The sequence below is a fragment of the Petaurus breviceps genome, unplaced genomic scaffold (genome assembly GCF_028583685.1).
Source record: "Petaurus breviceps papuanus isolate PSGF00001 unplaced genomic scaffold, PetGlider_PUasm1.0 77, whole genome shotgun sequence".
Taxonomy (NCBI): Eukaryota; Metazoa; Chordata; class Mammalia; order Diprotodontia; family Petauridae; genus Petaurus; species Petaurus breviceps.
In genome coordinates, this window is record NW_027186492.1 from 3,727,636 (window position 1) to 3,740,533 (window position 12,898).

At 42.3% G+C, this 12,898-nt stretch overlaps 1 protein-coding gene across 2 annotated transcripts in view; it reads right to left on the reverse strand.

Moving 5' to 3' along the window:
- Nucleotides 1–325: 325 nt before the first annotated feature.
- The window catches only part of INO80 (INO80 complex ATPase subunit), a 125,679-nt gene continuing 113,106 nt past the window's right edge, over nucleotides 326–12,898 (reverse strand). For both annotated transcript variants that reach the window (XM_069105765.1, XM_069105766.1), the window contains exons 30-36: nucleotides 8,618–8,776; nucleotides 7,617–7,719; nucleotides 6,938–7,026; nucleotides 5,951–6,106; nucleotides 5,564–5,723; nucleotides 4,351–4,566; nucleotides 326–2,227 (exon numbers count right to left, since the gene is read on the reverse strand). In XM_069105765.1, coding sequence (XP_068961866.1) covers nucleotides 2,010–2,227; nucleotides 4,351–4,566; nucleotides 5,564–5,723; nucleotides 5,951–6,106; nucleotides 6,938–7,026; nucleotides 7,617–7,719; nucleotides 8,618–8,776 — 1,101 coding nt within the window. In that variant the 3' untranslated portion in view covers nucleotides 326–2,009. The remainder of the gene's footprint in view (nucleotides 2,228–4,350; nucleotides 4,567–5,563; nucleotides 5,724–5,950; nucleotides 6,107–6,937; nucleotides 7,027–7,616; nucleotides 7,720–8,617; nucleotides 8,777–12,898) is intronic.

The following is a 12,898-nucleotide window of genomic DNA, read 5'->3' on the forward strand; positions in this document are numbered from 1 at the left end:
TTTTCAGTGGGCTCCTGGGAGGCTGAACCAGTCATAACCAAAAGTTTTAATTGGTATTTGGAAGGCCTGCATAGCAAGGGCCCCAGGCATGAAGTATTATAGGTACTATGACTCAACAAGTCTCTCACACAGCTAGAATTGGATTCCTGGGCCCAATTATAGATGACACTGAAGGGGCACTCACAGTCTATCCTTTGCCTCATTCTATTTCATCATAAGAATAGTACTGGGCTCTTTCCTTGCCACTTCTGTCCTCTTACCACACCCACATAAAACAACTTTGGTTCCTTAAGGAAAGGTAGCTTACAAACCACAGAGACCCCAATTTACATAAAATTATCTCACTCCATTTTATTTAAGATTTTTCTCCAGTTAGTAAAAGAAAGATGTGTCTCTCTTTATACATATGTACAAGTTCAGTTATAAAAATAGACAGCACATTCAAAGAGAAAAAAAGGCTTGGCATTTTTCTGATTCCCTCTAAACAGCATCTGTACATGGGAGTCTGGGTTAGGCAGGGAAGTCTTAATGATTTAAGTTAAACGATTCCCCTTCACCCCTACTCCCCTCCCAAAAAAGGGCTTTAAAATCAATCTAACTAAACTCAACTCGGCGATTTTCAGGTGTGCAAATTAGAGGCTGAGCCGCCTGGAAGCACCTGCTTCACGCTGAGACATCAGGCTGGGAGGCAGGCAGGAAAGCCATCTTTTGTGGTCACAGCAAAGACCACTCCTCTTTCCACCCTGTCAGAGAGAGCCAGAATGTCCAGACTGGTCAGTCCCTGGGCTGTGAGGTGTCAGTATGGGGATCTCCTTCTCTCCCTTCCCACCCCACTCCCGCTGTCCCTCCCTTTCTCAGTGCAATACAGACAGTGCATACAGCCAAGCAGGGGATTAAAGGGTAGGAGATGGGGAGACTGTGCATTCAGGGTGGGCATAGGGAGTCTGGGAGAGGATCAGTGAGGGAGCCTGATCTGGATGACCCTGTTCTCATTACTGGCCTCTTGTCAGTCCCTTGACTGGGAGCTGCTGATGCTGCTGGGGACTGGGGGTAGAGCTAGGAATTACTAGGAATGAACAAGTGGGTGTGATGAAGACTATCCACAGACAGAGGGGGTACACTGGGAGACCACTGCTTTGCACAGGGTAACGGCAGGTCTATAGGCTTTTGCTTCAGGGGGTCCAGGCAAAGAAGCCCTGCAGTAAGTGCTGCTTTGGCACCTCACTTTCCCCCTAGTCATTCTCACCCAATCCATGCCCCCATCACCTCCTCCAATACTCAATGCTCACCTCCCCATCATGCTGCCACTCTGAGGGCAGGACATTGCAATGGCAGAGCTGACTCTGGTCAGCTTGGTGAGGAGGTACCTTAGAGATCATTTATATGGACTAAGCTGTGGTAATGAGGAGGCTAAATACATGATTTCCTCCTTTCTGCCCTTTCAGAAAATCTGAGACCTAGAAATCTCTGTGGAGCACTTCTCACAGGCACAATGCCCACTCACGGTATCCTGTGCTCCTTTAGAAGGGATGTGCCCAGAGGCAGAATGTTCCTCCCCACCCCCCACAAACCTCAAGGGGACTTGGGAGACCAGATACCGAATTCCTAAGAGCTGGGTAAAGCCCACTCCATCTTGAGAGGGTAGAGAGTAGGAAGAGGGGTAGAGACAGGAATAACAGAAGTTTGTAGGACTGAGGGTGGCAATGAAATATGGCCCTTTCCCAGTGAGAGGTTTTAAGACTTGGCTGTAAAGTTCATTTGAGATGTGGTGGATTGATTCCTGCCTCTGGGACCTCTTCTTATAGGCATCCTGAAGGGGATCATTTTGAGAAACAGGTGATGAAAGTGCTCCTATCAGCCACCTGCCTGTCCTCACTGTGCTGTGATTATTCACCTCCACTCCCTCCCTGGGGACGCAGGGTGCCAAAGAGGACAATCACCCAGAAGCCACTGGCTGGCAGGAAGGGTGTGGGGCCTGTTTGGTAGAAAAAACTTGAGGCCCAAGGTGGTTATCGTCCCCCAGGGGGATTCGGTCCTTTGCCCTGTTTCCGGATCATCGGGTCAGGGGTGAGGCTGCTGGTAACACTGAGGCTCTTGGGAGTCCCAGGGACACTATTTCCCTTGCTCAAAGGTGAGCTTAAGGGAGAAGAGGCGCTTGAAGGTCCAAAGTCAGCGAGTCCAGCTGGTCGAATGAGTGATGTTTGTAGGGGGCTGCTGGCAGAGATTCCTACAGACAGGAAGAGAAAGTGAGAAAAAAGAAAAAGCAAGAGAAAAGAAAAATTTTAGCCCCACATACCACTCAAGTTGTCTTTCTTCTAGAAATCTTGGTCATTTCTCCCTGGACAGAATTGGGGAATAGTTCTTTAAAGTGAAATAAAAATCTAGCTGTGTATACACAATGCACCTAATGCTGAGTCTTAAGTTACATTTCAATTGTTCATGGGCAAGGCAGGGCACACTACAGATATGATGGGAGAAAACTGAATCTGTACACAGAGACATCTTAGTAAATAGTCTTAAGATTTTAAATGAATTTTCTTGTTATGCATTTCTAAGACACTGTGAGGGACCAAGAAGGGATTTCTTTTCCTATTACAGCAGATCTTCCTTTCTTCTGGCAGGATACCCAGAGAATGCAATAACTGACTGTTGCCCATCTTTGCTTGTGCTGTTTTCCTTGCCTGGAATGTATGTTCACATCCTCTACCTATCTAAAATTTAGCCCATGTTTCAAGGCCCATGCTCAAGTCTCTTTCTTCTATGAAGTTTCCCTAGACTCTTTGGATCTGCCCTAGTCATTTCTCCTGGTACTCAGCATCACCTACACCCACAGCCCCGCCTCTCTCCTCCCCCCAGTTGTTTTAAATGTGCTATCTCCTTATTTGAATGCAAGTTTTTTTGAGGGCAGGAGCTATGCTTATCTATCTGTAACAGCTAGCAGAGAGATCTAAATATCAGCCTTCTTTGACACCTCTCTTTCCCTTTTGGGGTCCCTCTCTGTCCCAGTACAGTATCACTCTGTAATATTGACTGTTCCTCCAAAAGCTCTCATATCCATCCCTATCTTTTCCATTCCCACAGTACCACTGAAGTTAGCCTTCATGATAGGACTTTTGAACATAAGCTCCCCTCCTCCCCCAACTGGGCTTGATGACCCCAGTTTCTACCCTCTCCAATTTATTCTATATACAACTATTCATTTTTTCCAACTACTTACATTATGTAATTAATTTGACCCAAAACCTTAAAAACTCCCCTTTATATCATATAGGCTAAAATGAAAATTTCTTAGTTTGGCATTCAAGGCTTTCTATATAACCTGAAGCCTACTCCAGTTTTATAACCAGTCAGACTAACCACATCAGATAGCTACTTGTGTTCCAAAACACAAGTTGCCCAATTCTATCACAAATACCTTTCCTTTCTACTAATTCAAATCCCATTGCCCTTTCAATACTAACATTCAGATTCCAACTCTTCCACTAAGCTTTCCTTGATGAGCCTAGACCAGTCAGTGATAACTCTTTCCTTAGAACTCCTGAAGTCCTTCCTGTTTCTGTGTCTTATGGGCCCTAAATAATGTACTACCCCATACTGCCATGTACCTACTCACCTACTCTGTTTATCTTGTCTCTCCACCTTTAGGGCAATCTAGGCTTCTAGAGGGCATAGGAAATGTATTCTACTTCTTAGTGTCTTTTACAATGTTAGCTCAAAGCCTACTACAAAGCAGGTGCTCAATAAATATTTGCTTAACAAATGAATATCTCCCAGGTCCTAGGCAGTTGCTCAATAAATGATGCACTTGTTGATACTTCAAGAATCTTGGCTGACTAGGCTGACATTACCGCCACTGTACATATCTCCACTCAAAGAGTGCCTGTTCTGGGTCTGGTAAGGAACCGTATTTCAAATTAAATTCTAGAATAAAAAAAAAATCAGAATGTTTATAGGATTTCTGACCAGACTTAAGCCTTGCTATTTCCATTGCAAGGGACCTAAAAGCTAACAAACAGCTCTTTACTGGAGGTTGTACACTCAAGGGAGAAACACTGGTCCAGGAAGAACTTCAGCAGCATTACAACCATCAAATAAAAAGCACTTATTAAGCATCCACAACAACCAAGACACTGTATTATGCATACCAGGCCTCTTCAAGGCAGCCTGAAGAGATGCTGCCCAAGTGGAGCCTGGCGAACGGGAGCTTCCTTCCCCACTGAGGCAGTGGGGTCTCCCTAACTGGCTCTCGGTGGTAGTCAGACCTGAGGCCCAAGCTTTTCTAGTTTTTGTTGCTATCCCAGCCCCAGACAGATGGGAGCCTGAAGCCCTGCTCCACTAGTTGTGACGTACCTTTAGACACATTGTACCCGTATGCTGCATAGGCCGCTGCTGATGCAGCTGCAGCCCCTGCTTTGGCCCCTGCCATAGCAGCTGCACTGCCTGCTGTGGACTTCCGGCTCCTGCCTTTCCCTGCTCCTTTTGAGGTACTGCCTGAACCTTTGGGGCGGCCCCGACTTCGGCCTGAGTGGCCACGCCCTGTGGCTGGAATTTCCTGAAGAGAAATTCCTGTGGGAACAAGGGGAAAAGAGAAAACATTTATCTTCTGAAGCCATGGAGTGATTCTACATTGATAGGGAAAGCTGGTCCAGGCGATGTTTATGTTTAATTTCTTAATCCCATGGGAGAGTTTATTTCCATTTAATGGGGGGTGGGAAACTGAGATACAAATACACATGCTCAGTCACAGTTAAAATTATATCCTATGTTCCTAGATATGTAAGGTTGATTTTTAACTTTGAAACTATGATAAGGTCAGAGTTCCCCAAGATACAACCAGAGTACAAGATCACAGCCCAAACAGACAGGAAAATCTAAACCTGACCCAAACGGGCAGACTAGGTGAAGACTGGAATAAATCAACAGGCATGCTTAAGAATAAGAAAGATCTGAAGTCTTTTTTTTTTTTTTTTTGCTTTTTTGGAGGGCAACTGGGGTTAAGTAACTTGTCCAAGGTTACACAGCTAGTATTTTTTTGTGTGGGTGTTAAGTGTCTGAGGCCGGAACCGAACTTGGGTCCTCCTGACTCCGGGGCCAGCACTTTACTCACTGCGCCACCTAGCTGTCCCATATATAGATTTTTTTGCTTTTTGGAGGGCATTTGGGGTTAAGTGACTTGCCCAAGGTCACACGGCTATTTTTGTTTGTGTGTGTTAAGTGTCTGATGCCGGATCCGAACCCAGGTCCTCCTGACTCCAGAGCTGGTGCTCTATTCACTGTGCCACCTAGCTGCCCCAAAAGATCTGAAGTCTTGATAAAGTCATCTTCCCTCCTTACTTCAGTTTCTTTCGTCCCTTTGACAGGGTTGCTAAGAAAATAAACAGCTGTAATTTCTCTGTTGTTTTCCTACTGCCTCATTGAGAATGGGAGGATTAAACCATAACCACAGAGTGAATGTGGGACTCATGTGTAATACAGTGCAGTGCCATCTGTGACAGACTGCCTTCCTGACAGAGGCAGTGGGCACTGTGCATGGCATGCTCTGTGATACAGAAACTCTACTAACCATTCATGGTGTCTGAGACAGAGCCTGTGATGGAAGCAGGAGAATTGGTAGCACGAGACTGAGGTGCTGAGGAAGCTGGGTCATCCACGATGACCAACATATCACTGCTGCTCTCATCGGGAGGTATGGAACCAGTATGAAGTTCACTGCTGATGGAAATCTGTAGATGAGAGAAGAGAGAATATCAGCTCACAGCCCCCCTGAGATGCTGGTCCTTAAGGTGACTCCAACAAAGGCCCCTTCTGGGGCTTATATGGTTTTGGGGATATGAGAATACACAGGAGGCAAATTTTAAGAAGAGTAAAAGATGCCAGGGACCATTAGCTGAGACAGTCTATCTGGTCTAAACTGAAGGGCCTGTGATCACAGATTAGAAGGCACCCTCACCTCACTGAAAGGGCTGGGCATGGCAGAATCCACACTAATGAAGGAATCATCCCCATCAGCAGAGAGGTTGGAATTATCAGCAGAAGGAACGAAGGGAATCACCAGATTGGCTCCCTCCTTCCTCCTTTTACCATCCAGCTCATCTTCCTTCTTTTTCTGGAAACATAAACAAGGAAACATGAAAACTATCAAGCAAAGGAACTTCCTGAAAATCAAAGTAAGGAAAAACCACACCAAGATCCATATGGAACATTAGCTTTCAGCACCACAGAGATGGAAAGCTGTTTTAAGAATTTAAAAAGCACCTACAAAGAAGAAAATAAAAGGTTGCTGCTTTTAGTTATGCATTTTCTTCATGTCTTCTTTCTGTCTCAACACTTTTTGGGGGAGCTGGAGACCCCACTGCACCCACAGAACCAAAAACAAATCAAACTCCATGAGGTTGGGACAGAACAGAGAATCTGAGATCAGAAAATACACTTTGATCTACGCAGCAATACAGTGAGCTGACTGCATATCAGTACACAAAGTGAACTACTCATGATACAGATCACAGAAGTCAAACAAGTTGCCTACTTAAAACCAGTATTCTAGAAATAGTTAATAAAAAAGATAAAATATAGTAGAAAATAGGTAACATTAAAATGTGGTTTTCTAAGTCACTATGTGGCCCACATGCAGTCTGGTGGCCTCTGCTTCTATTAGAGTTTTGACTCCACTGATGTAGATCCTTCCCATCTTTAGCATACTGTGTAATAGAAAACCAAAATCTCAGTGTGACAGCCACTGAATACCACACAATGGCTTGTCTGGAGAGGACACATGGATCCAACCCACCAGCTATTCTAAATCAACAGTGCATTTCACCCTGACCAAAAGTGAGCCAGCACAGCAGTTACTGGGAGTCACTTACAACTGGGTCTGGTTATGAACCGGCAACCCAACAGCTTCTCTGACCCCTCCTCCCTCCTTCTCTACTTGAGGTACCTTTTCTGCATATTTTTCCCTTTTCCGTTTACGCTCCTTCACTCGGTTGGTTTCTTCTTGCTGTCGTTTTTCCTCCTGCCGAAGCCTCACTACCAAAAAACACAAACAAGATAGGTGAATGACGCTCTTGATTGTAGCAGTCACACTCCATATGTAAACTCTGATTCCTCACCTTTGTATGGGATGTGGAGTCTCAAGGAGGATTTCAAAAAAATAAATGAAATTAAGTATTCATTAGGGGATATGCCTTGCATCTAAAATTGCTAAATGCTTATTGACACCGAACCTTCAGACACCTTAAAAGATGTATCTAACCTGAATCATCACAATCTACAACTAAGGCTGCTGTACTCTGTGATTTTTGGGATTCCAAAACTGAACTTTTCTCCTTGCCTTCAGTAACCCCAATTCCAGTAAGAATAAGAGTCCAGTATTCATTGAATTGGGGCTGAAGACAAAACACACAGCTAAACCCTGGGTTCTTGAACTAAAATTCCTATAGCTTTTGGGTCTTCCTTTCCTTCCTGTCTGCCCATCACTCCAGAGTCTGCTGGGCATTTTTTCTTGCTGCAAAGGACTCAGATCTGGCCAAACAAGTCTTCAAATTGTGCACAAGAATGCATAGTTGAGAACCTATTTCCAAAAGGAAAGGGCACCAGTTAAGGCTTGGGGCACGTACATTTCTTCTCCAGTTCGTCATCATCTAGTAGAAGACTAACCACTTCTTTGGGTTTTAGGGTGTCTGGTTTGAAGTTCCCACCCGAAATCACCATCTGCTGGATCTACAACGAATCAAAGTCAACATTTTACTTTCAGGCTTCTTCAATTCCTTTATGATAATAAATGTGTAGGAGGATATAAAAATTCTTCCCAAGCTGCTTTGGGGGGGATTTTTTTTTTGGTTTGGTTTTTTCATGCTTTTTGGAGGGGGGGGAAGGCAGGGAAATTGGGGTTAAGTTACTTGCTCAAGGTCACAGGCTAGTGTTTTGAACTCAGGTCCTCCTGAACCCAGGGCTGGTGCTCTATTCATTGTGCCACCTAGCCACCCCAGGGGATTTTCTTGATACTCTTGGATTCTGTCTGGTTCACCAAAATTAAACACCCTCTGAGCCAGAATCTTGACTAACTCTCTGCCTGGTATTGCCACTTGCTATCTATCAACTCCAACAAGCCTGGATCAGGATGGAAGAGCCAGCAATAAAAGTTCTTTTGGGAATCTGCAGTTTGGCAGAGTGCTCCAGAGGTGGATTAATGTGGATGAGGCAATCAAAATCAGCTGATTTCCCAAAGCTTACCTGTCACTGAACTGATAATTACAGAGGTCAAATGTTTATTTACTTCTGCCCCTGAATGTGTGAATATTTCAAACATGAAGACTTGTCTCTATCTCAAGGTCAGTACTTCATACAGGCCTGTAGAAAAGCATTCCCTTTAACTCTAGGGTAAGAAAGACTTACTTAGAAAAAGTCTAGAGATAATTTTGGTGAGTAGAGAATCAGGATGAATGAAGTCTTAGCCATGACTTTCACTTCAACTGACCTACTGGCCAAAGAAACTCCAGCTTCTTCTCCATCAGTCATGGCTCCTAACAATCTCAGCCCAAGTAAACACCACATGACTTTCAATTTCTTCCATTACCATCCCAATTCCTATTCTCAGAGCCCACAGTCACGTGCTTACCTCACTCTTTTCATTGGCCCTCTGCAGAATGCGTTCTTCAATGGTGCCCTTGCAGATAAGCCGGTATACAGTCACCTGCTTGGTCTGACCCAGCCGGTGGGCTCGGTCCATAGCCTGTTGGTCCACTGTAGGGTTCCAGTCACTATCATAGAAGATCACCTGTGCAGGAAGGATGATAGCATGGCCCAAGTGAAGCCTCACTGAGTGACAGGACCAGGAGCTCTGAGAACCATATATCTGGATCTTTGCCACATCTTTGTATCATATTGAGATGCAAAGATACCCCTTGATAGGTCCTGCCAGTTCCCAATCCCCTATCCACCACAACTTTACTTGCCCTGCCCAGTAGGGAGATAGTTTTTGTCTCCATCCAGGGTTTCTAGAAAGAAAAAAGCATCAGGTACAAAAGAGTTATCTCCCCCTTCCTGCTGCAGAAATCTTGCATGGCACCCAAAAACAAAACTTCTACCATGATGATAATTAATTTCATTAATATGAAACTGAACATTAGTCAATATTAGTTTTGATATTCCAGAAATTCTGCTTCCTCACAAGTCATTCCCCATCCTGAGGATCCTGGAAGTCTCTTGCTTGGAGTCTGTACCTCAGTCTACCTCTACTGGATTTTACTCGAGACAAAGGGGAAACAAAGTGAACTTCAGGGGTCCCTGAGGCACACCTAATTCTTGCTGAAAAACAAATTATATCTCCAAGGGAGTCTAAAACTGATACCTTGCTGTTCATATCCTATAAGGTTGAAACCAACCAGAAACCTTGCTGGGAGACATCTGGTTCAGAACTTTCCCATCTCCGTCTTTTATACTTATGCTTTTTCAAAGTTCTGATAATTCATCTTTTGGAAAGCATCCATCCCTTCTTTATTCCCACTGCTACCATCCTTATCCAGGCCCTTGTTATTTCATTCCTAGATAACAGTAACAGCTTTCTAGCTATATTCTTGAATCCAATCCATCACAACCAATAGACTCTTTCTAAAACACTTTTATCATGTCACTATCTTATTAAGAAACTATAATGGCTCCGAGGCCCTCTATAATTTAGTTTCTTCTGACCTATCCAATTTCAGTTTCTATCACTTCCCTACACACAGCTATCCTTCCTGTGAAAAACAGTCTCTTCAACGTCACATCCTTTCTTGTCTCAATTTCTTTGCTCATGATATTCTCCATGTACCCTCCCTGCCATCGAATCCCACCTCCATTATTCAAGATGTAGTTCAAATGCTACTTTCTTATTAAACCTTTTCTAATTACACGCAATGACTTCTTTTTTTCCCTCCTGAATTCCTCACAATCCAATCTAATATGGGTAAGTCTCAAATTATACAGTGATCTGATCTCATTCTCTGCTTCATATTGTTAGTTTTGCCTATTTAGGCTGTAAGCTCTTTTGAGGATTGAGACCACACTTCTTTTCTATTCCTTACAGTGCCTAGCACAGTGTGGGCATATGGAAAATGGTTTTTAAAAATGCTTGATCAACTGATTGATAATCTTAACCTGAGGAATTTGGCCAGATGGATGGACACTGAAAATGTGTGCTGAACAACAATCAGTTTCCATGATGGGCCCTGTTTTTCTTACAATCACTTCCCATCAACCAATGTAGCTTAAGATTTAGATGCAGTAGAAATATAGTAACAAGGACATCATGTAATATTTCAGAGCCTTAATAAGGAGGTAAAACATACTCCCATATTCAGTCTAAGTCATAGGGAAAACTGAAATAGACAAGATACAGTTAGTTAGAGAGGTTCATTAAACCAGGACACCTTCACTCAGAAGAGCTAAATAATTACATACTGTGAAAACTGGACTCTCATGACATACTTGAAAGATGGGGCCATGGCAATGCATGAATCCATAATGGGGAGTCCTATATGTTGAATCACTTCATATTTGTTTCCTGAATATTTACATTTTTCCTAGAAGTCTCAATGGCACTCAAACACTGACTCATTCTTGAGCTATATTTAATGCATAAGTCATAAGATCATAGCCCCAGGTATGTAGTTCTAATTTAGTAAAACAAAATGCAGTTGACAACTATCTTTTAAATGACCTTAAAGAGGTCAGGATTTTGTGGGACAAGAAAACAAAACAGGCTTCAGTTTATAAAAAACACAAATGTATTCTTCCAGGGAAAAATAACTTTAAAGACACCCCACACACACATACTCTCAGTATGTAAGTATGCATTAAATTAGAGGGTGGAAACAGAGAGACCACGTGGAACAAAAAGCAAGACAGATGTGTGCTGATATGGAAACAAATTAAACCAAGTTACAGAAAGGGTTAGACTGTGCCTAACATACAAGTTAGTTAATACCTGTACATAACACTCAGGTTTATAGACATCAGAGAGAAATTCCAGAGAAGAACAAACAACAATTAAAGGACTAGGGAGACGGACTTAACAAGGAAAGATTAAAGTAGTTCAAGCTGTAAAGCGTGGCCAAGCGATGACTAAGAGGAAACATATTAACAGTCAGCATCTTCCTGAAGTTGTCAACAGAAAGAGGGAGGAACCTTGTAACGGGGTAACTAAGATTTTGTGTGTGAGACAAAGAATAGGGAAATCACAGGGGAACTACAAGATAAAGCTGGATTGAACACCTAGAGGGCGGAACTACTTTTTCCAGGGGATTGGGAGGCAGTCTTATTCCTTGTTATGTTTAAAAATCAAGGCCAGAATGCCCAATGGCAAACCACCACACTTATCATTAACCTAGGACAGACTTCTCATTTTTCTTCCACGTGTAAACACTCAGACTGAGCCTGCCACAGAAACAAAAACAAATAGTTGATTCTCTTCTGAATGCTATTCCTACTGCAGGAAAAACATGAATTACAAGGAAAATTTCCATGAATTAAAATCTAAATAATTCAAATAACTGTCAAGTACAAGTCAGATATATGTGTATATATATATATATATATATATATATACATACACACACATATATATATTTATATATATATATCTCCCCATTGTATGTGAAAAATCTATTTACAAACATACATCTAATTCTTTAGTCATGAGATACTACTTCTGCCCTGTGATTTAAGATATATCTCTTCCTTGTCCATAAATGTTTCTAGGGTTCTTCCAAAGCTGAACTGCAGCACCAAAAGGAAAATGCAAGACAAATACTTAAGCTTACTATTATACTAATGTGAGAATAAAACCTGACTTTTCGAGCATTAATGAGGTGATCTTGACCAGAAGATATCATAATCATGGTACTCAAGGCCTCCTCACAGTGTTTCACTTCCTTTAGGGAGCACCCAGCTTACAAATGAGCTTATGTTCCAAAAGTTCATTTTAAATTACTTGTCTGGCACTTGGAATATAGGATGCTAAATGCCACTTTCCTCCACCAAACTAAATTGAAAATCCTTCCCTCCTTCTCAGTCTTCCTCTGTTACCTGGTAAAAAGAAAAGAGGATAGCTCTTCTTTTACAGGGGAACATCACAGATTAAGGAAGCCATTTTTATGTACAGAACACTGAAATGAAGTAGTTATGGAATGTAGGAGCTGGGTACATTGGAAGAACACAGGCCCCTCACAATGGTTTTCCTTAATTTTTGGTGCATGCAACTTGTTACTTGGGAGCTGTTTCTTACTAAACTATAGATGGAGTCTGGGAAACTGTGTTAAAAGGGAGAGAGATTTCAATCATGAAGACCAGTAGCTGAATACCATGATGGGTACAATTAGGAATCCCAGTGTGTATCAGTGATCTAACACACTCTAAAAGGGAAGATGACAATGACAATTGATATAATCCAGATAAGAATATAGTAGGCATAAACAATTGTCCTGCTTTTTCTTATAAGTTGAGATTCAACTCTGGGATCCCCCTGGAAACATTTACAGACAAGAGGTCAGATTCACACAGAAGGGCTGAAATAATGGCTTATGACTTAAGAATTAGGGAGATGTCTAAAGGAAGCTGAAAAACGAGGACAGGGATTTTTTTTAACTCAAATTTTCTCAAAATATTTTATTTTCAAAAATGCCTTATTCATGCCTTTTATTTTAATAGAAGCTACTTCCCAATGCAGTTTTCAATTTCTGTTGAAGTCTCACTTATAAACCATACGAAAAAAGCTCTTAAAAATGCCAAAAATAGTTAAGCAAAACCAATCTACACACAGCAACATCTCAAAGGATGCAACACTGTATCCACTATCCCCTTATCTTTACATTCCGCTTCCTCCCAAGAGAGAAGACAAGTTATGTTTTTTAATAAGAGA